Genomic DNA, 27,647 nt, shown 5'->3' on the forward strand with positions numbered 1-27,647 from the left:
TAATAACGTCAAACCATCAAAATCGACATCCCAAAGGGGATTGCTTTTTGTCAAATTGTCATTTAACAACCCACCACAAGAAATGAAGAAAAACCCTCAAAGGCCACGTCTGTCATTTCATCACGCTCACCCGCATTTAAAACTAGACCTTCCCTCTCCCCCAACCCACGTCACAAAGAAAGACTAACGCCAGTGGTGTACTACTACTACTTTCTGTACAAGCAATTCCATCTATATATACGAGCAAACGAGGTGGCTAATTAGAGCCATCAGAACTAAATTCATTCCCTCTAGATATATATATATTGTTACCGTATATGGTTGTTGTTTGCCTTAGTTGATGATCTAGCTTAGCCATGTCTTCAAAGCCGGCAACGACCCTCTTCCCATCCATAGAAAAATGTGACACCACCGTGGACCGCGAGTCCATTGCGGCGGACCTCGACGGCACCCTTCTAATCTCAAGTTCTTCCTTCCCTTATTTCATGCTTGTAGCCATGGAGGCTGGCAGCCTCTTACGCGGGCTGGTCCTCCTCCTGTCTTTCCCCCTCATAGCCATTGCTTACATATTTTTCTCCGAAGCCTTAGCTATCGAAATGCTCATTTTCATCTCCTTTGCCGGGGTTAAAGTTCGAGACATCGAGCTCGTTTCCCGGGCGGTGCTGCCGAGATTCTATGCAAATGTTGTGAGGAGAGAGAGTTTTGAGGTGTTTGATAAGTGCAAGAGAAAAGTGGTGGTGACCGCGAATCCAACGATCATGGTGGATCCCTTTGTGAAGGACTTCTTGGGGGCCGACAAAGTTGTTGGAACTGAGATTGAAGTGAATCCTAAGACCAAAAGAGCGACAGGGTTTGTGAAGAAACCTGGGGTTCTGGTGGGGAAATGGAAAAGGCTGGCCTTGTTGGAGGAGTTTGGAGATGAAAAGCCTCATGTTGGGATTGGAGATCGCGAATCCGACCACGATTTCATGGCCATTTGCAAGGTATATACAGTAATTAGATTCACTTTCTTTCCATTTCCTTCGTCTTTCTTCTTGATCATCAGCTTTCTTCTTGAATTAGCTTATTCTTTTCACTTGTGCATGCTGCTGGCCTTTTGTTTTTGAGTTTGATTTCATGTCCATAATTTTTTTGGCTTTTGATTACTCGGCCTTTGGAAACGGAATTTTTACCGGGATCAATGGTGAATTATCTTTAATTTAATTTCCTTAATCAAGGCCGAGTTATCTTTAATTTAATCGCATAATTCAAGAACATGCACGCTAGTAACCATACATAGCTCTGATCTCCAATTCAAAGATGGCTCAATTAAGTACGACACTACGTACTATTATTATTTCTCTGTGTTGTCGTGCAATTAATCATAAGTCAAACTTAAAATTCTACTGTTCCTGTAAAATATTGAATGATTAAGGACTTGAATTTGTGATGAAGGACATCATCATTAATCTTCTTTTCGTGTAAAATTCTTCCTGTTCTTCTTCTATTCTGTCGGTTGAAATGTTGGGTAATCTACTCCTAATACATTATGGTATGGTTCACCTCCCACCAATCTGTAAGACATAATAAGATTTGATGTTGCGTGAAACTTTTACTCGAATCTCGTTCAATAACTTGAGAGAGTGGACAAACCCAAACTTTCAATCTTTTCAACTAAAAGCCAATCGTCACTGCATTGAAAATCTTTACCAAATCGCTGTTTCTCTAATTACCATTAAGCACATAATCCGATCCTACCTCTTTTTGTCTTTTTGTTTTCACTTCTTTTGGCATATAATGAATGTAGTGGTTGAAAGGCCAGGTGTGGCGTTGCATCGCCATGAAACTAAATGGCCCACACCATTTACTGTCATGCAAATACTAGTAGTAGTTGTGGTTATTGAATTAAATAGCAACAAAAGTGTTTGGCATGTCTTAAATATATAGATGGGAGTGTTTTTCAAAAATTAATTTTTAAAATATAATAAAAATTTTTAAAAAAATATTCTAAAAAAAATTTAATAATTAGTTTAAATTTTTTAAAAATTTTAAAAAAATCTCAAAATATATTTTAGAAACTCTTCTACTCTTGAATATTTCAAAATATTTTTCGAAAATATCCCAAAATATAATATAAAAATTCTGTTACAGCAAATTTTTTTAAAAACACTCCCAAAAGCATCTAATCCAAACAGAACCAATTATTAAACCATAAATTTTTTTAAAGGCCCGTGAGCGGTAAAGAGTAAAGACTACGCCCTTTTAATTGGGTCAACGAAGCCATTAATATTATTAGCTGTCCAACTGCGGGAGATGAGGGTTGTGCAACAACTTATCTGCTTTTCCACACTACTACTTCACTCGTCTAGACCTTCTTTTCTTTTTTTTTTTTGGTTACTTTTATTTATTATATTTCTACTAAATTTTGTTCCACACTGCATCTTTTTCTTGACAAGCAATATTCGCATTAAGAAAGAAATAAAGAAAAAAAAAAAACTTGTGTGGTACTAAAAGTTAGTACAACAATAATTTAGTGCTGTACTAAAATTTAGTTGATTGGGTGATTGAAGTCGTCACAAGGACATTACTAGCACATGGTATAATTAAATGAGAAGTGGGGCTGCGAAGGAAAAAGTAGAATTTTCTAATTAGGATTTTTCTAACCAATGCTTCATGGGCACTCGTTCAAATACCTATATATATTCTATCTAACATATTATGTATATACACAAACTATTAATTATTATTTTTTTATATTTATACAATTTTTTTAATTAATTTTATATTTTTTAAATCTAACATGTGAAATATATCTTAATGATACAGGGCGGTTCAAATTATTTTGCATTATCATGTCGAATTCCATTACTGTTTTATCTAATGTACTTTTTTTTTTTGGGGGGGTTTCTTTACGGGCTATTGTAACCTACATAAAACAGGAGGGCTATATGGTGTACCCCAGCAAATCATCACGTCCTCTGCCGTTGGATAGATTAAAAAGTCGACTGATCTTTCACGATGGACGGCTAGTGCAGTGTCCGACCCCACTCAACGCCTTGATCACCTACCTCTGGCTGCCATTCGGATTCGTCCTCTCAATCTTCCGGGTCTACTTCAATCTTCCCCTCCCAGAACGCATCGTACGCTACACTTACCCCATGCTGGGGATCAAACTTGTGATCAAGGGGACCCCACCACCGGCTCCATCCGACGGCTCTCCTGGCAACCTCTACGTCTGCAATCACCGCACAGCCCTTGATCCCATCGTGATCGCCATCGCCCTCGGACGCAAGGTCTCGTGTGTCACCTACAGCGTAAGCAAGCTCTCCAGATTCCTCTCGCCAATCCCAGCCGTCGCTTTGACGCGTGATCGTGAAGCTGATGCCGCCCGCATCAAATCCCTGCTCCAGAAGGGGGACCTCGTGGTCTGCCCAGAAGGCACCACGTGTCGGGAGCCGTATTTGCTGAGGTTTAGTGCCTTGTTTGCGGAACTGAGCGACAGGATTGTGCCCGTCGCAGTCAACCAGAAGACCAACATGTTCCATGGCACGACCGTGAGAGGAGTCAAATTCTGGGACCCGTACTTTTATTTCATGAATCCAGCGCCGACGTATGAGGTTACATTTCTGGATAGGTTGCCGGAGGAGATGACGCGTAAGGCCGGCGGGAAATCGGCAATTGAAGTGGCGAATCATGTGCAGACGGTTTTGGCTGGGGTGTTGGGATTTGAGCGCACTCAATTGACCAGGAAGGATAAGTATCTGTTACTAGGTGGGAATGACGGAAAGGTGGAGTCCATGTATGGTAAGAAGCCAAACGGCAGTACCTAGAATTGCCGGTTAGTTCAAGGTTTCTGCTCTGGTAATTAATACTAGCATTTAAGGTGTGGTAGACCAAAAAAAAAAAAGCTGCTTCGTATTGGTTGGTTATGTCTAGTACTGATTTATAAAGAGCGCATGCTGTCAGTTCTTGAAAAGTATGATTTGTGGACATACATGAAACATTTCTCTATTTTTGTGTAATGAAGGGTATTCTTCTTGTTATTTGGTTGACTCAAACTTGGCCAATATTATTGTGTTCAAGTTGAGTTCCAACTATTTGATAACGAATAGTGTATTTGTAATATAATTTTTAATTATTTATTATAAAGTTGTGGAATTTACTAAAAAATCAAGTTTGAAAATTTAATTAAGCTCGATTAAACTTAATTAAACTTGAATTGGTCGAGCTCGAGTTGAGGAAGGTAAAATAAGTTCGATCTTGAACTCGATAATTGTGAAGAACGAGTTCAAACTTGAGCTCAAACTTGAGTGTTTTTTACGCAAGTAGAATTTGAATGATATACTATTCGAATTCGATTCGACTCGACGGCAGCAGACTCACTTCAAACTACACAAATCGACTAAAAGTCTACTCTTTATCTGGTACAACAAATAATGAATTGCATGTTAGTGATCTCAAATCCAAACTCATTAACGCTATAATTTTTTCATTTCATGCTCCAATGGATTGCTCTTCTTGACAAATTTCACCTCCAAGGGCAAGTGACAACTGACTATACGCCCTCTAATAAGATTGGAGAATAAAGAGATATACTCCAGCCCCATTCTAAAAAGTGTTCTTAGAACCTCTCCTATAAAAATTCTGTATTGAGAAATGTTCGTGACATCTATCATTTACTTGTATCTGTTTAATACATATCTAGCTCATTATTTGAAGATTTCTGTTTAAATATATATCTGTTTAATTATGTATCTGTCTAATCTATCATTTGAAGATTTTGATTCACAATTCACTTTAGATGACTTTGAATTAAATGAAGATCTTATTCCTATAAACTTATGTTGAGAAAGTTTTTCCAACAATCTAAATAACTTAACACTTACATGATTACATGTCAAAAAAATCCATTACGTGTACTTGCACTTTGGGGCATTGGCTGGGCTAGGAACAAGGGCTTAATATTAAAAAGAAAACATATATGTTTGTTGTCAATTCTTTTATAGTCGAATTAATAACTGTTTTGGAATCTAAAGTTGTAAATAACGAACAAAATTTATGAACAACTTTTAATAAGTGCTATTAAAAATATTGTGTTCGGATGTCTCATCATCTGAAGAAATTGTTTTGCTTACATCGTAAAAGCGTTTTCTAATTATATTTTTTTGTCAATTTTATAATCTTTTTATTTCACGTACATCACATCACAAAGAAATATCATCGTATCTTAATAAAAACATTTTCAAAATAATGAGGAATCCAAATGCCAACTTGGAGAAAAAAATTGATGGATTTTGGTGGCAAATTGGAATTATCTAAAAAGTACTTGGATGGCATATTATCAAATAAGACGTGTATCATTTAGGATATTCCACGTATGATCCGAAACAAATGGCTGGAAATTCGTTAGACCAAAAAGTGCAAAATCCCATTTGTCTTTCTTATTCTTTTCGTGTTGTCCTTTCATCAGAGGCCTTTTATGCAAAAGGGTGGCCCACGATTCTATTATCCATTCCCCCCAAATACCCCTCCCGGTGAAGCACAATAAAACAATCAAGGGTGAGGGTAATTTAGTAAATTCACGATGTATCGAGGATGAAAATACGACGTGTCAAATTCTCAGCCCTCTACTCATATTAATCCCAGCATGTAAGATTTTGTTCCCGCTTTTTAAAAACCAGAAAAATTAATAAAAGAAAAGGCATCGACGGTGGGCTTAATTTGTACGAGTACTACTTCTGCTGCTAAAACCCCAAGTGCTCTTGCTATCCATTTTGCTGTTGAGCTTTTCCAAGAGGGAGAAGGCTCAAAAATCACAAAAATAATGAAAATCCGACCGGTGTAAGTTCAATTTGTTAGTTTTTGAAATAGAGATATTGTTGTCTAAGCTCTCTGGAGTTAAACTCACCATCGCCGGAGACAATGGCAATCGGTGCCGTCGTTTCCAGCCGGAATTTCGGTTCCTTCATTGGTTCAGGTGATAGTTATTTGTCTAGCCTTCCAATGCAATTCAAATAGCTTTTGGTATTGTGTTTCTTTTTCTGCCTGTGGAAAGTGGAGAGGAGATGAATTGGCTAGCTAGATGGAGCTTAAACGTGTGGCGTTTGTGAAACTGAATCTTATTTAGTAGAACATTGAATGATAATGGAAACGCACGCACGCGAGTGTAGACACGCTCCATTTTTTTTTTCCAATTGTTATGTATATCATTATGCAAATTTATAATTTTGCTGAGAATTTTGAGTGGAAATTGAGCACTAATTTCCGTTGTTCGAGAAAAGGTTCTTTTTTTTTTGGTTTAATTTCATTTTTGAAGTATGGATATTAAAGCATCTCTCTTTGAGCTATCGGGTGTAGTGGCTCAAGAAATGAAACACGAAATTAGGTGAATGAAATGAGAGATTAAAGTCACGAGCACAATTTGAGCTATCGGGTGTAGTATTTAAAAGAGTGTCCCTTTGATTTAGCCTTGTAGAGTATTTGAGGAACTTGTTAGCAGTTACGGCATTCTAAAAATAAGCTTGGCACAACCTTGGATAAACATATATATGTTCTTTATAATGTGGAACGTTGCCAAAAAGAAAATAGCTTTATCTTCTGGTTATGTTGCTTTTTACTACTGCCTTTTTGTGTGCATAAATTTGCATGCCAAATGCTGAGACCATTAAAACTGAATAGCAATTCTGGTTCTTCCTCTGAAAGTTACAAACATTTTAGTGATTCAAGTAAGGCAGAATAGTAGTGGCTAGTAACAGGAAAATTTTGTGTCAAAAGCATTTCACTTTCTTTATCTAGTTGCTCCTGGAATGCTGGAAATAATTGTTTCAATGGTTTAAGCAGACCACGTACATGCTTGCGATTTGTTGGACTCTATAATGGATGATAAATGTAATCCTCCTTAATTCTCATACCAGGCAAAGTATATCAAGCTGAACAATCTGCTGCCCGTCATCGAGGACAGTGCTTAGCATTTGATGCTTCACAGTTGGCGCCTAAAAATGTGTTTTACACTAAGCTATATATGCAAAGGCTAAGGTGTTCGTTCTTTGGATGCCTATATAGCTCACCTCTCCATCCTTTTGGTTGTTTGGGTACTAGAAACCCAGGATCAACATTTCATATTGAAGCTGATCATCATCTTTTAGTGTGTTGTCAAATTGGTGACAAATATAACATAAGAAGAACCAAAGGAATCTGCCAATGCTGGCTATCTTCAACTTTTTCTCAGAGCAACTTGACTCAACCGAGGAAACGAGATAAACTTGGTTTTTTTGATAGGCAGTACCAACAGTCAAAGCATGCAACTGCCACTAGCATCCGAGCTGACTACAAATCTGAAGACTATGAAATAACAGAAGCAAAATTAGAGTCTCTTGTGTCATCAGAAGGAGCTGGTGAAGCTGTTCTCATGGAAGAAGTAGTGCAAACCAATTCTTGGTGGGAACGATTCCCAAAGCGTTGGGTGATCGTGCTGCTTTGTTTTGCTTCATTTTTGTTATGCAACATGGACCGTGTGAGTATTTTCCTGTTTTCTTGCATTCTTGCTGCTAGTTTTACTGCTGAACTTTCCCTAGTTTAGTGTACATGGCTTCCCCAGCTGACTTCAAAGTTTTGTTGTGAGGTTTGGAACTGCTCCATGAAGTAGCTGGTTGTTTGTGTTGCACTGATGTATTGAGTGAAAAGTAAAACAGCTATCGCTTGTCTAATACTTTGGTGTTTTAATTCCAGGTGAACATGAGCATTGCAATACTTCCAATGTCAAAAGAATTCAACTGGAACAGTGCTACAGTTGGTCTTATCCAGTCTTCTTTCTTTTGGGGCTACTTGCTGACTCAGGTTTTACTCAAATTCTGCCAATTTCTTGCACTTTAGATAATGTTACACGGTCAATGTCCAAATAGTTGCTTGACTGGACCTCTTTTGTCTGTTTTGGCAAGAAGTTAAACTTAACATGCCAAAGAAACAGTTTCCTTGCTAGTGGTAGTTTCCAGTCTTTGCCCGTCCAAATCATGGTTGGCAGCAGTCTATCACTCAATGTGATTAAATTCTTCTATTTAACTGCTGCTAACCAATGGTTTGCTTTGAATCCTGGTTAATCAATTTTCTTTCTTTCTTTTTTTTTTCTTTTGAGCAAACTTGCATTCTCTTTGCCCCTAATACAACTAAGTCTAAAGAATTACTTTACCTATGTGCATTCCCAGTTTACTTTTTTATTTCCATAGAAATTCAATTGGGCTACTTCTCGGTCATTTATTATTCTTTTCTCTGAGATTTTTTCCTTCCATGTAGATTGTTGGAGGCATATGGGCAGATAAAATTGGTGGGAAACTTGTGTTGGGTTTTGGAGTTGTATGGTGGTCAGTTGCAACAGTTTTGACTCCAATTGCAGCCCGCATTGGACTTCCCTTCTTGCTTGCAATGCGTGCTTTTATGGGAATTGGCGAGGTTAGGCTCCTTTGCTGAAATAGCACTTCACTGGAATACCAGCTCAAGATAACATCTACAGACTTGTATCAATTACCATGGTTCCATATCTTCAGTTAAAAAAATATTCAAACCTTCAACTATCTTGTCACTTTGCCATTTGTTGCAAGCGAAGCATAATTAAGTGAACCTTACTACTGGAACTAGCTTGGTTTTGTTCATTTGCTTAATTTCAACTATTAGCAATTATTGTGACCTGTAAATCCTTGTACTAATTGTTTTGGCTAGTTGGACATTGTATCATAGTTTTTGAGATGATAAGAGTGAAATAAGGTTGACTTCCTTAAGGATAGCTACTTAAAAGTTCTGGCACTTCATATCAGATTATGATGTGATGTAGATTGCTAGATACATTCCTTCACTCTTCATATGCTGGCTTATGCATATAGTATGCCAGAAGGTCTTCCTATTCGTCAATTGTATAGAAAACTTCCTGTTTTGCTCTAAATTAAAAAAAAGAAGTCTTAAATTCCACATGTATTCAGCATGCTTTCTGGATTGCCTAATTAAATGGTGGTTTGTTATCAGGGTGTTGCTATGCCTGCCATGAATAATTTGCTTTCTAAGTGGATTCCTGTCTCTGAGAGAAGCAGATCCTTGGCACTCGTATACAGTGGCATGTATCTTGGCTCTGTTACTGGTTTGGCCCTTTCCCCTGTTTTAATTCACAGTTTTGGGTGGCCATCTGTTTTCTCCTCCTTTGGTTCTCTTGGAATCATCTGGATTGCACTGTGGCTGAGCAAAGTAAGTTTGCTGCTTTGTATTACATTTCTTGCTTCACTAACTTAGCTGTCCTTTTACATTTTACTTTCATTCTCGTAATCCAGTAAATTAATTAAATTGAAGTTTCTCAATGAAATTAACCTTTGAGCCTCATGTTGTTGGTACATTGTCTTGACATAATAAGATCTCTGGTAAAATTACTCCTCCAAATTCTCAGAGTAGTTGATGGAGCTCACAGTTGTGTCTCCTGGGGACTGTGCAATATGGTTTTACTCGACAGTCTTTTCATTGTTCTCTCATATGTTTCCAACTTTTATTCTTCCAGGCACATAGCTCCCCCAGTGAGGATCCAGATATTAGTGCAGAAGAAAGGAAACTGATTTTGGGAGGCAGTGCACTGAAGGAACCTGTGTCTGTGATTCCATGGAAATTGATATTATCAAAACCACCCGTTTGGGCTCTCATAATCTCCCATTTTTGCCATAACTGGGGAACATTTATTCTCTTGACATGGATGCCGACTTATTATAATCAGGTAAATGGAATAATGAACTGAGATGTTTTAATACAACGGTCGTCTGCTATTTTAAAAAGGTCAATAAGGAGGTGAGAAATGGCTGCTAAATTATGATGCTTCATTCACTCCTTGTCCTTGGAAGCGTATTGAAATTAAACAAGCTGAAATGTAATCATGCAATGAATGTTACTGCAAACCATCTCGTATTTCTTCTTTTGCATTGCCCTTTAGTCTTTCTTCATGTTACTTGTTTACAGATACACAAATCCTGTAGTGACATTTTGTAGGTTATCGGCTTTTGCAATGGATATTTAGTACTTATTATGCATCATTTATTATTTTTGTTCTGTGCATGTTTAGTTATGCTGAAACACAGGTAACTGAACACACAAGTGTGTAGTTTTGTTGTTTGTTTATGCTTTTTTCCCTACTCATTGTGTCCATGTGCATTTAATTGCTAATATGCTTAAACTTTCTTCTCAACTTGTGAATTAAGTTTAGCCTGTAAGTTGAACTTGAATTCGTCAGATAATTATAGACGGCAGAAACTGGCTTAGTGAAATCATCTGACATTCTCTCACCTTCCCATTCTTTTGTTCAGGTTCTGAAGTTCAACCTTACAGAGTCCGGACTTTTCTGTGTATTACCATGGCTGACCATGGCTTTCTTTGCCAATATAGGAGGTTGGATTGCAGATACTCTAGTGAGCAAAGGACTTTCAATAACTTCTGTTCGCAAGGTAAGGATCTTAAATTTGCTCTCTCTGTTACATGTACTTCGAGAACACCGTACAAGGATAATGTGAGAGGGCTCTCAATAATATGTTCTGAAGTTAATTTCTGATATGAAATGGTCAGACAAGCTTGCGAAATTCATCTACAACATGTATATCTTTCTCTATTGATTTTCTGGACTAATTCTGCAGATCATGCAGTCAATTGGCTTTTTAGGGCCCGCTTTCTTCCTTACACTACTTAGCCATGTCAAAACACCAGCCATGGCAGTCTTGTGCATGGCATGCAGTCAGGTCTGAATGATTGAAGGAATAGTTAAATTATGATTACCTTTAACTTTTGTCACCAAATACTTTACTGTAACCATTTCATATTTGGACAGGGATCGGATGCATTCTCACAGTCTGGACTATACTCCAATCATCAAGACATTGGGCCACGTTATGCTGTGAGTTAATTCTTACCTTTGAAATACGGTTGCGAGGTGTCTAACTGATACATAAAGTAATCAGTTCTCAGTTTTTTTTTCCCCATTTAAATCTTAAGCAATAACATGTGCCAGCCACTGGCATGTGTTTGAAGTGACACTTGGCCGAAACATTATTCTGAACCAACTATAAAGCCTAATAACCTCAACACCACGAGAGACGAATCCAAGTCTTGAAGAACGAGTAAATCTATATTATTATTCATGGGCAGGGAGCTCTTTTTTAATTTTAAACCTAATTTATCTTCTTTTTTTTTTTTTTAATAATATGGTATGCGATCTCAATTTTAGCCCGTGTACTTTGGATCTTTCACTATCTTTCTCAATCATCATATGTACTTTTAACCTAATTTTGTATAGCACAGGATACAACTTAGTAGCATTCAAAATTTGGCAATATATGAGAATTTTCTGACAGATCATTTCTGCACAGGGAGTACTGCTAGGACTGTCAAATACAGCAGGAGTATTAGCTGGTGTGTTTGGGACAGCTGCTACCGGATACATACTCCAACGAGGTATAGTGGACCCCCTGACCAATTATTTTAGGAAGTTTTCCTCACAGGCAGTGGTGAAGTTAAGAACACCCTTTTCCGTCAAGCAAGTTGATAGTAATATTTATCGTACTTTCACAGGTTCTTGGGACGATGTGTTTAAAGTGGCTGTCGCATTGTACATCTTAGGCACATTGGTCTGGAACTTCTTTTCAACTGGAGAAAAGGTTCTAGAATAGATGATCAAGAAAGGGGCAGAGATGCTTTTGACATAACTAGGACGTCAAATGAGAAAAGGGATGCAGAGGATATAATATAGCCGGAAGAGTGAAACCCAGGAGGCTGAACTTGGTTTTTAATGCGCGGATTGTCCATGATGCGTTGTAGGCTAGAAAAGACTGCTCCAGATTATCATGGGCAAAGAAACCTGGCAATATGCTGCTTCCAAATTTCATACCATCTTTTGATGCGTTTAATCTGAAAGACCTCAGGAGGATATCATTAACATGTTTTTCAGCCATAGCCGTTTAAAGTAAATGAATGTGACAGATAGAAACCTCATTCGTACCTCATTGTTATGCGCTCTAATCATTTAGTTAGTTTAGTATAAAATAGCCGTCTCTGAAGTCGAAATGAGTGTTGCCCTTGCGGTCTTTGTTAACCTTCCCAATCTATAAAACTGTCTACATTCTGTGTTTCTGCTTTCACTTGATTCATTTTGAGATGATTTCAGGAGGAAAGGTTATCATGAGGAAATCATGTGCAACAACGAATACACGAGTATTTAGAAGTAAAAGATTAATTGATCTATAAAGAATTATTATTCAAGATGAATTCAAACAAAAATTATCTAACAAATACAAAGAATTGTAGAATCATCAGCAAAGAACAACACCAAAAAGTGGGGAAATTACAAGAGTCTCTGGCTCCTTGTTCCATGAAAAGCCCAAAAAAAACCCTTTTTTTTTTTACCACCAAAAATTTCTCTCTTTCAAATTGACCGTTCTTTTTCGCTTCTGCAATCAATGAAATGTACCTTTGGCAAGAAAGCCAAACCCGTGAGAACCTTCATGAACCATTCCTAAACCTGAAAAAAGCAAGAGGAGGGCATTCACGACTTGGCAACTCAAACCGTCCAAATATTAAGCATCCCCGTGAAGACTGCAGAGAGAGGCGGAGCGGAGGCCAACTTACCCCAACAAGCCGCAACTTCCACACTTCCTGTCCTCTCACCTGGCCCGCCACCTCCCGTTCCAAACCAGTGGCGGCGGTCAACAACCTGCAATCGCCTTGGTGCCCCGGTTGAGGCAGCAAGCATCACATTTTCCATTACACTGGACACTCGAAGACCCCACCCCTGCATCCTGAGACAACTGATCACCGATCGGCTTCTGTTTCTTGACACTTTCTACAATTGCTGTCAGGTCCCGGGGATGCAAATTGACTTTAAGCCCATACTTCATGAACAGTGTCAACGACATCTTTTGCTCCACCTTGTGGCCAGGAGCCAGGGTTATCCTGTGCCTGAGCAACAAAGCTGCCGCCACCGACTTCATTTGCAAATATGCCAAGTCCTTCCCCAGACAAATTCTTGGACCAGCATTGAAGGCAACAAATCTGAAGGAATCATGCGTCACAAACTTTTTGCCATCAGGGGACAGCCATCTTTCCGGCTTGAACTCCAGGCAATCCTCCCCCCACGTAGACTTCATCCTCCCTGCCGAATAAATGGAATATGTTACGGATGATCCAGCTGGCACGAACGTGCCATCTGGCAACACGTCATCCGCCACGACGTGCTTTGAATCCTCCGGCACGGACGGGTATAACCGGAGAGTTTCCGACAGTGCAGCTTTCATGTACACCAAACGATCAAGCTCCTCGACAGCCAAGGGTTCGTCGATCCAGGTCGACACGTCATCTCCACGTGTCTCGATCAAAACACGGCATAATTCGCGAAGGATTTTTTCCTCGATTGTGGGATTTTGGATCAATGACCAGAAGAACCAGCTCATCGCTACCGATGACGTGTCACGTCCAGCTAGGATGAAGCTGAGTGCCACTTCTTGCAGGTACTTGTCCGAGTAGGATTCTTTCTTCTTCATGAACCTGGATAACAGGTCATCATCGTGGTGGGACCCATCCTTAGGCTGACTCATCAGCTCGAGCTTCCGCGCATTGATGATGCTGGACAGGTATTCGTCCACGAGTACTAGGCTTCGGCTCAAGCTGACTTCCATACCGAGCCGAAGCCATTTCTTCAGCTTCCATATAACTTCGGGAAAGATGAAGCGCTGCAATGACGCCTCGGTGGCTCGGTCGAAAGCCGATGCGAAGCTGTTGTCAGGAAGCCCCGGCGCCAACGTTTGTGGGTCCCTCCCGAAAGCCAAGCCACAGATGTTGTCAAAAGTGAGCCGGAGCAAGAGGTCTTGCAAATCAACCGGGCTGGCTTCGAGCTGGGCCGTTTCCAAGATGGGGCAAAACCTGAGCTTAATGGCTCGGTTCACCCAGCGAGCCATGGCCTGGCGCAGGGTCCGGGTGGTGAATTCCAGTGCGGCCGTCTTACGCTGGAAGAGCCACGTGTCACCATCGGAGTTGAAGATCCCCTGGCCAAGTAGATCGTGAAAAACAGCTTGCCAAGTAGGACCTTTTGGGTAATTGTCGAAGCGGGTCTTCAAAATATGCTCCAAATTCTTGGGGTCGCAGGTGACCGTCACCAGGCCTTGCTTTCGAGCCAAGAAGGGAATGGCGCAAATGGAGGTCTGGTACGTGCCACCGCACGCGCTGAGGTTATCGGCGATCCACTCGTGCATGCGGTCGGCATTCTCGATCAGGCCCGGAAGGCTGCCCAGCAAGAGCCACACTCGAGGACCCTTAAATGGTCTAGAAATGAAAGTAAACCAGAGCAGATACGAAATGATGCCAGTAAATAACAGCAGAGCTATAGCAAAATCCATCCCTAAATTTTTTGGGTTTTGTGAAAGAAAAAGGGAAAAAAAAGGGGGGGGGGATGTTTGTTCACCTAACTGAAAGCTACCAAGCACAGGCAGCCCTGAAGAGGAGCTATTTAGAATGTATGTTTTCCGCTTGCATCAAGAATGGTGGAGTAAGCTGACCTGAGGAAAGTTACAATGTTTCAGCTGAAAAAGGCATAAAGGAATGGTTGAAGCTGCTGCAAGGACAGGTAAGGGGATGGAGGGAAAGGGAGGGTGGTAATTTTGGCTAGGGAGTGCTGTGTGAAGGCAAGTTATGATTGACATGTAACAAAAGAGAGAATGAGTGAGTGATGGGTGGTACTAGATGGGAGAAGCAAATGCACATGAAGAGGAAATGGGTACTGCTGAGTTGGGTGGGTGGTGATGACTGATGAGAAGAAGCAACTGGAGCAAAACAAAAAGGGGCGATTTATAGTTGAGAAAATTAGAAGGGAGATTCAAAGGCAATTACTAAGGCCAGTCTGTTTCTTGAATTTCACCATTTCTTTGTGTCTGTCCGACCCTCCCATCTCTCACCATCAGATGCCTCTTCCATTAATGCAGCCGTTGAAGAGTTAAAAACCGCTACTGGTAAAAACTCACTAGAAAGAAAATAAAGAGGGAAGCAACTATTCCCTAAATTTACCGGTACCAGCACTAGTACTAGAAACTAGAAACTAGAAAGAAAGAGAGAAAATACAAAGCAGTAGTAGTACTAAGTACTAGTAATTATCAAGAAGACTTTACGGTGGGTGGCTCAGGCGAAACTGCCCAAGGAAAAACGCCAGGACGGACCGACCCTCCTTTTTCTCTCTCTTCAACTAATTCTTGGCAGGGGGAAAGGAGCCGAGTCTTTAAGTTGCTGCATTCAATGAGGGGGAATAAATGAGATTAGTTGAGAAGCCATGAAAGGAAATTCCAGGGGCAGAAAATTCCAAACTTCCCAATGGATGGAGGTGATCAGGAAAAGAGAAATGAACAGATCAGTTTTTTTTTTTTTTTGAGAAGATGGATTTGCCAGCAAATTTCCTTTCCTTCAAGAACCATAAATGAAACATGGGTCTGATCGTGTGGCTGGTTAGAGTTCGGTGAGCGACCCACCAACATAGCAATTTATTTATACTAGCAGCAAGCAAGTAGCAATTGTTCTCTCACGTAACATGGCTGAAAATTAAAATCTCTTTCTTTTCCATCTTTATCTTTATCCTCTTGCCCTGCTGCAGAATACCAAAATTACCCAGAATAACAGCAACTCCTCTTATCTTTGACTCTCTTGAATGCACATGGCAGATGTTGTTGGGGGGATTCAAAGGTCAACTACACTGTCGTCACGGTTCTCCGTGCAACCAAAGTCAACTTCTGTGTCAACGATTTTTGGGCAGAGCAGCACCACCTTAGCCTGATTGGGAATTCAAGCATTTTATCATGCCAGAGGGTCATGCTCATACGTGAGCATGATGATTCTCAACAAGAACCGATAAAGAACAATTAAACATTAATTTGACCAGTTAAATTGGCCATTTATGAGATTCAGATAATTGCACACCATCAATTAGTAAAAAAGTTTGACCAGCTTAATTCGCTATTTATTATGGTCCGTCTAACTACCCAAGACAAGAGGCCAAGACCCAAGTTCCTGGTCTCCTCATATTTCTGCGTCTTGCGGGCTCTTCCCCTGAGGATAAAATAAAGAAATCGGACTCCAGGCAATGGCCTTGGTGCAAAACTGCTAAGAAATCGGCTGTCCCCAGGACAAACGAAAGTGTTCCCCTTGCTCAAGAGTATTGCAACGTTTGTGAAGTTACTGGAAGCAAAACCAAGTCAGTCCCCATGAAAAACAAGCGATTCCGTGTTAGAATCGTCAGAAAAGAAAGGAAAACCAAACCAAACCAAGAAAGTGATTCAGGCTTGAGTGAGATTTGGGCGGCCAAAAGAGAAACGACATTGGAAACATGTTAGTATATTATGTATGTGGGATTTGGGCTTAAGTTCTCTTAGATTTACTTAACAAATTTCTGTAACAAAGTTTACACGATTGCATTATCAAAAAAAAGTTTACACAATTGGAGAAGGGGCACTATTTGAACTGAAGGCTGAGCAAAGACTACGACAGACTACCAGAGTAGCTCAAAGGTAACGAAAGACGAATAAGCAATGGACTAGAAGAAGAAAAGCCAGAAACAAAGGAACGTAAAAAACTCCCAAGAAGACTGACTGGTACAGTATATACTTTTGCCGCCGCCATATTATCAACTGCATGTAAGACGCTCATATTTGACCTCTCATGTGCTGCCAAATAACATTCTGCACACAATCAAAATAGCGGAAATTGCTACCTTGCTTTTTATATAATTATACTTTTTTCTTCTAAAGGATGTAGGAAGTTCTAAAACATTGTCCAAAAGTGGAATTCCATTTCTCTCTGTGAAAAGATTGCAATCGGCAAATATTCGGCCATCAATAAATTATTCAATGTTCATTCTCCCCATTTTAGACTCGAAATTATTGGTAAAATCCTTATACTGAATAAGAATGAGTTGTGGTTTTGAATTTCAACCGTATGAATAGGGATATTTTGAAAATGTGGAATGATGTGTAATTTTTTTAAAGTTTTTGGTACAACTAATGGCAGCATATTTTTGGGTATGTTTACGGAAATGTCCTCATGTTTGTACATTTAAAACTTTTATTTATGGAGATATTTGGGTATTTCTGGAATATGAAATTATTTTACAATTTTTTGGTATCGGGTACAACTTATATAAGTTTATATGTTTGTGTAATTACTGATATGGTATTATAGACACATTTAATTGAAATGTGATTTTTATTGTACAATTAATTCCTTATAATATAACCTCCACTGCCTCGAACCTAATCAATAAACTTCAACTAATCAAAATTCTTTTATTCCCAGTTATATATACCACTCTATAAAACTTTTTTTTATTCCTACCACTCTATAAAACTAAGATCAATTTCCTTTATTTTCCAATTTTATTCTAAAGTCATATATTTCTTTGTGTTTAAGGGTGAAAAAGCCAATTGGGAAGAAAGATGTAAAGGTAAAATTAATGCAAATTATTATAAAACTTATGTTGGATGATCATTATCACAATCACGACTAACTTGTTCCAATTATTCTTCTTTATTTCCTATTTAATTGTATCAAAGTTGTGAAGCTTATAAATTAGAATTTTGTTGATTTAACTACTCCCTTTTGTTTAGTATAACCTTCCAAAGAGGTATTTTCTGTTCCACCAAATTTTCATTTGCTTGCTTTCACAGAACTCTATATATGATTGTTTTCCACCAGCTTAATTTCATCATTCATATGGAATTTTTGAAACATATAGTGAATGTTTGATCATCATTGCAGGGTTAATAGTGAAAATACCACATCTACAAGCAAATATTGGGAAATATCATTAACCACTTTCTACTTATGGCTTCCAACTCCAATTCATGTGTGCAATTTCTTCTCATTTTGGCTTCATGATGGGTTTGTTCTACCAAACAAGCTCTGTTCACATGAGAGTGTTTTTCTATTGTATTTCACCATTACAATTGAGATGTGCTATCAAAGAAAAAACAAATTTTCACATTGTCCTATAGTGTGGATCTTTCAAGAGAGTGTGAAGTGTATTCTCTTTAGGGTTAAATTGTGACAACGGGTCACTTATTCCTTTCAAGAATGCTTTATGAAATAGACACATTGAACTCCCAATACTCATCTTTGTTTGTCCAATGCAACAAATTTGGTGCCCACATTACTGATTGCTTCAGGAGAGGCAAAAGTGCAAAAATTATCTTCAATAAGTTCGACGAGCCACCTCTTAAGTTCAATTTATTAGTTCTCAATGGATTTCCATCAATATGAACCTATAAATTCATTTCCTTCTAAAAATCCTGCTTTTGGATCGTGTTATGTTTTGTTTTCCTATTGATCAGAACAATTATAAATTCTATGCTCCAATCCACATTATGCTTAACGGATTGCTTGATGAGACCAAAAATATATTAGGCATCAACTTGCTTGGATTTGGATGCACAAAAACTTGGGGACTCTCTCGATCATAGTTAAGATGGATTGTGCGATACTTCCAAATTATTTGTGTGATGCTTTTGAACTTTTCATAATATATTTACAAGGTTGACCCTTTCTTTTCAAGTGTCAGATTTGTCAAAATTGATATGGATGAGATAAAACTAGCTAAGAACAAAGTTAAGTGTAAAACTTTTTTAATCTTGTAATGAGCTGTAGTATAAGGATGGGAATTATCTATTTGACATTAAAAAAAAAAAAATTTTTGCTCTCATTTGTTATGTTGATGTTGAATAATAAAAAGTAATATATTATAACTTCAACTTTGGATGTTTTCTTATTATGTTATTCAGTTAGTCTTTTTTGACATGTCCTTCTATGTTCTTGATTAACATATGTAGAAGAAATACTATGTGCACTTGAAAATTAACTTTATTTTTGTGTAGGGTGTGAAAGGAGTTGTTTATGGATAATTGTACTTCAACTATATGATACTTACTTTATATACATTTTTTAAATAACTTATATTTGCAATACTTTTTGCTTTCTCAATCTTATTGTGTTTTCTTAAAACTTATGTAAAAAATGTTAAATAAAGGCACCCAACACCGGCGCGTTGAGTAGGCTTTCATCCCCTAGTGCTTAGTAGAAGACTTTAGACATCCCGGATAAAGGACTGCGAAATTTTTGCTCTATTTTATTTTTAGGATTGATCCTCCTCCATTTGTTCCATTTCATGGTGCCAGACGTATAAATTAGTCATGTCCCTTGCCAGTTGCAACCATTCGGTTAAGAGCTCTGCGTTTCTAAATAAAACATTCATAAAAAATAAGAATCAGAGTATTAGCCATCATTGAACTTTAGTTCACTGCGCTTCGTCTCTTTGAGTTTCAGGAGGGATTGTATTAGAGCTGAGCTTGATTTAGGCTTCATTTGGATAGGGAGAAAAGGACAGAAAAGAAAGTATTCAGAGAGAAAGGACAGCCATTTCTTTCCTTTGGGAGTTTAACAAGTACAGAAGAGAAGTGAAATGAACGGATAAAATCTCCCTCCAATTGCTGAAAATTTTTCCGCCCAAAAGTGGGAAGAAAAGGACGGAAAGATGATGGGGCACCAAAAGACATTTTTAATATGACAAGTTTGTCCTTTAAAAGCTGATACAAAAATTCTTTATTCCCAATATATCCTAAAATTGATTTCTAAAAGCACTGCAAAGCTTTCTCGGTGGTCCTGCGTCATGTACTTTCTCAACTTCCAGCAAGTTGAGAAATCAGAAAACTTGGGTTTCTTCCGTTCTTCACCTATAATTCACCAAACAAAAGGTATTTCTTTAACTCAATCTCTCTTTCTTTCTTTGCTCAATCTTCTCTAGAGCATTGTGAAAAAAGTATTTTTTTTTGTGTAGATTCTTATTGTTTATATTCTAAATTTTTTGTTCATTTTCTGTCATAAAATTCTTGTCAATGAACTCTTGATTTTATATTATTGATTTGTGATTATATCTTGCATGGTTATGGTGCATGACAGCTTTAGTGGTGATAAATGGATATGAAATTTGAATGCATACAATCTGTTTGTTTATTTGCCTATGTAAGATTCAAATTGTAAAATGATCTATCTAGAGTTCATAAACAATATGTTAGCCTCTATTTATTATAATAATACATCTTTCTTTGAAATGATTAACAATATGATGATACTAGAAGTATTATTTTGAATGGTGGCTGATCGTCAAAAACAAAATGAGGTCTAACAAGATGGTGGTCATATGACAATAGAATAAATCATATTTGGTTACGTTAGTTGATATCAGTAAATCTCCTAGGCTATAGCAGTTCTATTTATATTCATAGAGGTGTCCCTGGCTGAGACCAAAATGAAGACATGAAAAATCAAATGCTTGATCAACTTAATTTAAAGCATGAAGAATTTTTCAATAAAGTTTGAGTAGACAAAATAATATTTATATCTCAGTATCTTCATTTAAAAACATCTTTATTTATTAGGATGTTGCATTATTTTTATTATTTATTGTAAATTATGTCAACAGTTTAAAAACATTACTATTAGAAAAATACTTCTTTTTATATTGATATTTAGAATTTTAACATTGTATTTGATAATGACTCCATAACCTTTGTAAATAAATAAAATATGTTTTTTAATTATCTATTCATTTGTAAATTTAGTGTTCTAATACAAACATTTTTAGATGGATAAGGAACAAAATGAAGTCGATGGAGAATATGACATTCAACAAAGGAAGCGACAATTGGTTGCTACTGAAATTGTTTGTCATGTAATAAACATGATAATTGCTCGAAAACTAAGTCATGCAAATTATGTGGATCGACCCATTGGATATTGGTCTGCACAATGTCATTTAGTACGAGAGGAATTATTGATGCAACTTAGTACAAATGGATATTTGAGTAAGGTTATCCGTATGGGGCCAGAAACTTTTAGGCGCTTATGTGACTTATTGCAAACACATGGTGGTCTACAACCTACTCAAAGAGCCACGGTGCAAGAGCAAGTTGTTAAATTTCTCCATATATTAACAATTCCCTCAAAAAATATCACAATGTCATACTTTTATCGGCATTCTGGAGAAACTGTTAGTCGTCATTTTCATAGAGTTTTACGAGCAGTTATAGCATTGGAGGATCAATTTCTTCAGCAGCCTACGGGAGAACAAGTTCTTCCGGAAATACTTAATAGTGCAAGATTTTATCCATATTTTAAGGTGATATAAACTTTTCGACACCTTATTTTAAAAATTGTAAATTCATATAGAAATTATATTTTAACATAGTGTATAACTGTCAGGATTGTGTGGGTGCAATTGATGCAACCCATGTTCGCGTTAAGGTGCCTAATATTGATGCGGCAAAATATCGTGGTAGAAAAGAGCATCCAACACAAAATGTGCTTGCTGCATGTTCTTTGAATATGAGATTCACATATGTTCTACCTGGTTGGGAGGGAACTGCATCAGATTCAAGGATCATAAAAAATGCGCTCACTAGAGAAGATAAATTAATCATTCCTAATGGTAATACTTAGTTAATTATTCTTAGTGCATTTAATTAAGTAGTAACTATTTGATATTTGTATAGGTAAATATTATCTTGTTGATGCTGGATTCATGTTGAGAAGGGGACTTCTTACACCTTATAGAAATGTAAGGTATCACTTGAAGGAATACTCAAGTCAACAACCGCAAAACTTTCGAGAACTATTCAATTTGCGACATTCATCATTGCGTAATGCAATTGAGAGAGCATTTGGTGTCTTGAAAAAACTGTTTCCAATCATTGGAGATACTCAACCAACTTATAGTGTTGAAATACAATCACAAATTGTGCTTGCTTGTTGTATATTACATAATTTTCTCATGGAGTTTGACCCTGACTTGGAGTACATTAATGAAGTGGATGAAGAATTGGCAAGTCAATCTCCATCGAAGGAGGAAAGTGGAGATATAAGTGCTGAAAAAGATCATGCTCAAGGAGAGAGTTTAAGGAATGAAATAGCAATGCAAATGTGGAATGATTATATACTTTGACAACTTGACTTGATGCTGATTTCTTTTGTTTCAGTTGTAATGTGATCCTTATTTTGTTAACTTGTACTCTTATATTAGTAGTGTGAGTTTATAAATACAAGTTGCCACATGAATCTTTTTTTGTCTAATATGATTCTGTATGTTTTTGGATCTATAAAACCATGTATTCATAATAGAATTAATATAAAACTTTTATTTTGATGTAAATTCTGTTCTTGTTATGTGTTCTTCTACAAATATAGTTTGTGTAATTGGAAAAGCATGAAGAAAGATCCAAGCATCATGAAGGAAAACATGAAATGGACTCTAGCAATGGATGAAGTCTTCATTCAGGCCCTTTTGGATCAACATTATAAAGGATTTCGCGTGGATGGAACTTTTACACCAACTGCATACAATAATATTATCAATGAGTTGAAAGAGAAACTTGGAATAGAATTTACCAAAAGTCATTTGAAGAATCGACTGAAGACACTCAAGGAACACTTCAAAGAGTCCTATGATTTCTTTAGAAATGAAAAATTAAGTGGTTTTTCTTGGAACCCATTCACAAAAACTTGGTGTGCTGAACCTGAAGTTTGGGAACAACTTCTACAGGTATATGTTAGCTAGACTATTTTACTGTCTTTATTGCTTTTATTTATTTTATCATTGAAATGATGCTTGTTTTTCATTTTTCTTTTCATGTTCTTAGGAAAAACCTGAAACTATAAGGTGGAAGACTAAAGTTATCAACCATTATGACAGTTTAGAAGAACTTTTTGCTAAAGATAGAGCAACGGGACAAGGTGCTGAAACAGCGAAAGAGAAACGCATGCGTTGGATGAATGAACCAAATGGAGTGCAGTTTGAAAGTATCATTGAGATTGACAACATGCTATCTCAAAATGAGATCAGTCTAGAGACCTTCAATAATTCAAGTAAGGAGTTGGATGCACAACGATCAAAGGCATGTAACAACAAACAATCTCAAGGTACAACAGCAACACAAGGTAAGAAAAGAAAAATCACATGTGATGTGATGAAGAATTTAAAAGTTTGAAGGGTGCACTTCACAATGTTGTTGATGCACTAAGAGAGGGTAATACTATTCTTGAAAAATCTAGGCCACGGGTATATTCAGAGAAAGAGATTTATTAATCCTTAATAAATGCATGATGAAGTATCAAATACACGGAAGATGTATTTTGCTATTTATCTGCATACTACATGAAAAAGGCTTTGACAAATCAGCAATCCTTCTCGAGTCATTGTCTAATTGGCACAACTTTTCCACATCATTCTTATTCAATCTAGCAAAAGCTCCCCATAGTCCATGAAGAATTACACTCTTTACACTTTTTTGCATATTCAGCCATCCTTTCAAGAGAGTTTCTCCCAACAAACCTTAATTCCACTCACCATGTTTCTGCCATTACCACATGAATAATTCTACTAAGATTGCATACAACGTTTTGTAGAATATCTATACCAAACAGCTATCAAAAGTCTGTGCCAGCCAACCATTCAAGTTCAGCATATCTCAGACTTTGGCAAGCGAGAAACTGAATAGCAGCTGGAATTGATACTGTAATCTTAAAAAGCTCAAATGGACTCCATCAAAATGTTTGTATTCTATCTCTTTTTATTGAGAGATCTTGGAAATTAAATAAAATAGGACTGTGCAACCCCCCCCCCCCCCAAACAACCAGTGAATAAAAAGAATAGGAAAAAAGGACAAAGGAAAAAACTCTCAGATCAATCGGATGATGAGATGCCTGAAATAGCTAAGTCAGCAGCTTTCTCAACTGCTTTTGAGTTTTGAAAATCCATTTGGTGCAGCTGATTTTTTTTACTTTATGTCTACCAAGGATCAGATGATCATGCTTGACAAGCATGAATAAACCAAATTGAAACGTCAAAAAGATTGCCAGCCGATCACTCTTCTCTTGTTTTCCCCTTGGAGAACAAGCTGGAGTTAATGAAAACATTAATGGATATTATCTTCTGTACAAGTACTTCGAGAGAGGAAATTTTACGCTCCTTGCAACCTGTTAGTGATTTTCAGTAATCAAATCAGAATATCCCTGGAATGGAAGGGGAAAGGTGGAAAGCATATATTCCAAAATCTAATGCAATTTAGATTAGGGACTCATTTGCAGTTACCTTTAAAACCAAATCTTCAGACACATTAGATCGGTATCTTGTTGAACCTTCCAATGGGCAACTCCCTCCTTTGGTGATAAAATTAGCATTGCAAAGACTCGAAAGTTGCAAGAGTACGTGAGACCCAATATAGCCACTATCACCCATGGTCGCCCTATTTCCTTGACCTTCCACATCTGAGGAGTACTCTGCATCTGGAGAGTACTCTGCAACAGATGTTAGACACTGAAAAATGGCTAGCAGTCTTTCCAGTGGGAAAGTTCCGGGACCCTTCATGAGTAATTCCTGTTCAGTAGTTTCCTTCTGTTCCAATGATTTTGCAGAGCTCCTGATAAGATAACAAGGAAAAAGAATCAGCAAAAAAAAGGCTTCCTGAGATGACTCATACAATGCTGAAAAAATGATGCAACGAGAAGCAAGACTGCAGCCTTTGGGAACATATTCGTAAAGGTTTAGCAAGTTTTGACAATTCAAGTTGCATCTGACAGTCATGAACCCTACAGAACAGCGAAATATCTTTCAAAGTTCTTTTTTTTTTTTTTCTGAAACTACAAACGACTATTGTTAGGCAGAGTTAAAACCAGAATGTAAAAAGACTCCACATAACAAGGCAAAAAGAAAACAAAGTACTTCTATTTTTTTTCCTACTATGAAACCTATGGGTCTTTAGTAAATCAATTAGACACATCAAACAAATGATGATTTCAATGTTATTTATTAAAGCTGAATTTAGAAACAAATAAAATGGAAGAAAATCTAGATTGCACCATACTGCCTTCGAGCAAATTATGGTAACCATGTCCATTGCTGAATTTGGGTGGCAAGAAATGACACACAAATTAAAATCATATGCTTCTTCGGCCATGGACAGCATTCCTGATTTTATTCCAGCCAACAGTTTTTAAAATAAATGCTCCTCTAGTTTGTTGAAAGAGTCACAAGCAAAAGGCCCAATGGAATTAGACGTGAAATTTAGCTATTTTCTTGGACAGAAGTCCTATGTCACCATAATGACAGCATAACACAGCAAAAAAACCATGAGAGAGTAAAAGTTAAGCCATGGAGCACAAGCATGTACCGATTTGACATGTAACTTACTTTCTCTTTCGCTTTCGGTTATCAGAACCGCCAGTGGAATCAAAGAGTGAGGCATCAAGTGTAGCTGGGTTTCTTGAAGCAAGAAATGCAGAAATAAGAAGAAACTTTGCAGAAGTAGACATATGGAAGTCTAACTCATAGGATGATGTACAGGCTTCCAACTTCTTTACGATGCCCTTCCGCTTGTTGTCTTTGCTCCTTGAGGCACCAGAAGTAAGTCCTGCTGAAACTCGAAATGTCTCATTCAGGGAGGGTGCAATGTGCCTTTGTAAATGCCCATATAATTTTCTCTTCATATCTTCATTAGGCACAGCTCCCAAGTCACCAAGAGGCTCACAGTATTTCTTAAATAATGGCAACAATGCTGTAGATAATTCATTAACTCGTCTTGTAATTCGGCAAAATGGTCTCAGTACCACACTGTTTCCCAAGAAACACAATAACATTATATATCTATTATGTTAAGTAGGAGTTTAAGTACAACAGGCCACAGTACAAGCAGAGAAGGGTGAAGCTACCATACTTACTCAAGGAATGAAGAGTAGAGATTTTTGTTTACTTGATGCTTCAATAATATTTGACGAAGATCATCTTCTGAATAATCAGGAAAATGAAAAGGAAATGGCTCTACAAAACCTGTGTCTGCGTAATACGTATCTAATGAATTGTTACTGATAAATATCAAGCCAACCTCCGGCATCCTCAAGATATCATACAGGTTGAACAGAAAAGGCAATATAGTAGAACTCTTCTCCCATTCTTTAACAAGATTTAAGCTGTCAAATATCAAGTAAACCATCTTCCCGTTAGGCCATCTAGCTGCCTTCTTTGAGCCTGCCTTCTCCGCATTCCCTTGGAGCGTACCAATAACACCACTCAAAGCTTCCCTCAGCAAATTTACAAAATCAGAGGGCTTGTCACATCGCTTGATACTTGAATAGCCATTGCTGTCACTCTTCCTATGAAGCATTAGCTGGTTCAAAATAGATTCAAACAGTATCCTCGGACTATAACACGTAATACAACTCGCATAAACAAAGGGGCGGCGAAGATGCCTAAATATGTTCAGAACTATACTCGTTTTCCCGGTCGAAGAACCTCCATGTACAAATGTTGGAAACATGGGAGAATTCACAGGACCAAGAAGGCTCATCAGCTCAATAATTTGACCTCGCCTTCCGGGAAAGCTACTGATCAACTCTTCCAAGCTTATTGGTGAATTACCGTACAAAAGGTCATTAACTGAGAGAGGCTTCAAAGCACAACTCTTGGAGGAATCGACTGCATTTTCAGAATTAGCGGCGGATAATCTTGTGGTTCTTCTTGTAATTTGTGGACTTTCTTCGCTACTCATTTCCTTACGAATTGCACGAATTCTGAAATTTCTTTTTTAATTTGAGAAACCCTAAAATCACAAAAGTAAAAGGAGAAAAATGAATGAAGCTGAATAAAAACTTAAGCATAAGATAACATTATTAGAATTAAAATGGGAAAAAAGACTAATAAGAATTACGAAGCAATGAGAAAAACTTGACACAGTTATAAAATGTACTAGTTAAACGTTTTTCTTGAAATTCCACTCAATTCGTGGACATGAAATTTGTGTATAAATATGCAAATCCGTCTTGTTAGTTTATATCTGAGGTTACCTGATCGGAGAATTTGGCTGCGAAAGTTGCCGGAAAATTAAAGGGCGCGAGGGGTCATGTTGAACAGCTGGCAGAATTTAAAAACCCTACCAATTGGAGGAGAAGAAGACATTCAGAAGGGTTTGATGCTTTCCCGCCAAATTCTTGTACGTCGATCGAGTGTGGTCGGGTGTAGCATATTGTCCAACTCCTTCAGATCTTTTTTTTTTTTTGGGGGTTCTTGGGCTCTTTGGGAGACTACCGGCCCATTGCAAGGGAGTACTGGTTCCTTGATTCGAAAAAAAAAGGTTTTGAATTAGATTTTCTTATTTATCATCCATTCCCCCTAATCACCCAACCCAACCATTCTTCAAAATAATTAACCATCTTACTACGATTTATAAATACCGTACTCATGATTCTAATCCACTTATTAGATAATGAATCCTAATTTCTTGTTGGGTTTTAAAAAATCTTTTTTTATACCCCGCAATTCTAAACTTTAAATACGGATCAACTAAAATCATTGAAGTCAGGTGTATGTTGCACCGCATTTAAGGTATGAGTTAGACACAATATGTTTTTTGTACTTTCCTGCATTAATTTTTTTTTTTTGGGTTCAAGGGAGCCTGCAGTCAAAAGGAAAAGGGAAAGTATGAGAGTTGAATTCGGAATTGTATGATTATTTGGCTAATCTGCTCCTGCCAGTTGAGCTAAAGCCTAAATGTTGTTGGACTATTTTTTTTTTTTTCCCTAAATGAATTGGGTAT

General features: G+C 37.6%; 5 protein-coding genes across 7 annotated transcripts; 3 read left to right on the forward strand and 2 right to left on the reverse strand.

The window, feature by feature from the left end:
* The first annotated feature begins 244 nt into the window (after positions 1-244).
* On the forward strand, positions 245-4,022 carry LOC113733194 (glycerol-3-phosphate 2-O-acyltransferase 4-like). The gene is made up of 2 exons (XM_027259414.2): positions 245-983; positions 2,919-4,022. The coding sequence occupies exons 1-2, from the start codon at positions 357-359 to the stop codon at positions 3,807-3,809; spliced, it is 1,518 nt and encodes a 505-aa protein (XP_027115215.1). The 5' UTR covers positions 245-356; the 3' UTR covers positions 3,810-4,022.
* Positions 4,023-5,658: 1,636 nt separating this feature from the next.
* LOC113733195 (ascorbate transporter, chloroplastic) lies at positions 5,659-12,115 on the forward strand. Of its 2 annotated transcripts, none has more exons than XM_027259415.2 (11): positions 5,659-5,956; positions 6,894-7,492; positions 7,708-7,815; positions 8,269-8,424; positions 8,992-9,207; positions 9,512-9,721; positions 10,305-10,442; positions 10,629-10,730; positions 10,820-10,885; positions 11,358-11,442; positions 11,560-12,115. In XM_027259415.2, exons 1-11 carry the CDS (start codon positions 5,902-5,904, stop codon positions 11,655-11,657), a joined length of 1,833 nt encoding a protein of 610 aa, XP_027115216.1. In that variant the 5' UTR covers positions 5,659-5,901; the 3' UTR covers positions 11,658-12,115. The 2 variants fall into 2 exon arrangements, with proteins under 2 accessions (XP_027115216.1, XP_071937274.1); XM_072081173.1 differs by having other exon boundaries at positions 5,682-5,820; positions 11,560-11,714.
* Positions 12,116-12,220: 105 nt separating this feature from the next.
* Positions 12,221-15,479, reverse strand: LOC113733196 (cytochrome P450 86A8). The gene is made up of 2 exons (XM_027259416.2): positions 12,613-15,479; positions 12,221-12,505 (listed from the first exon to the last, which is right to left on the reverse strand). The coding sequence occupies exon 1, from the start codon at positions 14,373-14,375 to the stop codon at positions 12,690-12,692; it is 1,686 nt and encodes a 561-aa protein (XP_027115217.1). The 5' UTR covers positions 14,376-15,479; the 3' UTR covers positions 12,221-12,505; positions 12,613-12,689.
* A 3,574-nt stretch (positions 15,480-19,053) lies between these two features.
* On the forward strand, positions 19,054-22,115 carry LOC113729499 (uncharacterized). 2 transcript variants are annotated; one of them, XM_027253790.2, is made up of 4 exons: positions 19,054-19,760; positions 20,651-21,184; positions 21,268-21,493; positions 21,558-22,115. In XM_027253790.2, exons 2-4 carry the CDS (start codon positions 20,651-20,653, stop codon positions 22,004-22,006), a joined length of 1,209 nt encoding a protein of 402 aa, XP_027109591.1. In that variant the 5' UTR covers positions 19,054-19,760; the 3' UTR covers positions 22,007-22,115. The 2 variants fall into 2 exon arrangements, 1 of the variants encoding a protein (XP_027109591.1); XR_011841067.1 differs by lacking the exons at positions 20,651-21,184; positions 21,268-21,493.
* A 1,426-nt stretch (positions 22,116-23,541) lies between these two features.
* LOC113733197 (origin of replication complex subunit 5-like) lies at positions 23,542-27,077 on the reverse strand. Its single transcript, XM_027259417.2, has 5 exons — positions 26,899-27,077; positions 25,777-26,654; positions 25,250-25,669; positions 24,152-24,479; positions 23,542-24,036 (listed from the first exon to the last, which is right to left on the reverse strand). Exons 2-5 carry the CDS (start codon positions 26,601-26,603, stop codon positions 23,986-23,988), a joined length of 1,626 nt encoding a protein of 541 aa, XP_027115218.2. The 5' UTR covers positions 26,604-26,654; positions 26,899-27,077; the 3' UTR covers positions 23,542-23,985.
* Between the last annotated feature and the right edge of the window lie 570 nt (positions 27,078-27,647).

Source organism: Coffea arabica, chromosome 2e (genome assembly GCF_036785885.1).
Source record: "Coffea arabica cultivar ET-39 chromosome 2e, Coffea Arabica ET-39 HiFi, whole genome shotgun sequence".
Classification (NCBI taxonomy): domain Eukaryota; kingdom Viridiplantae; phylum Streptophyta; class Magnoliopsida; order Gentianales; family Rubiaceae; genus Coffea; species Coffea arabica.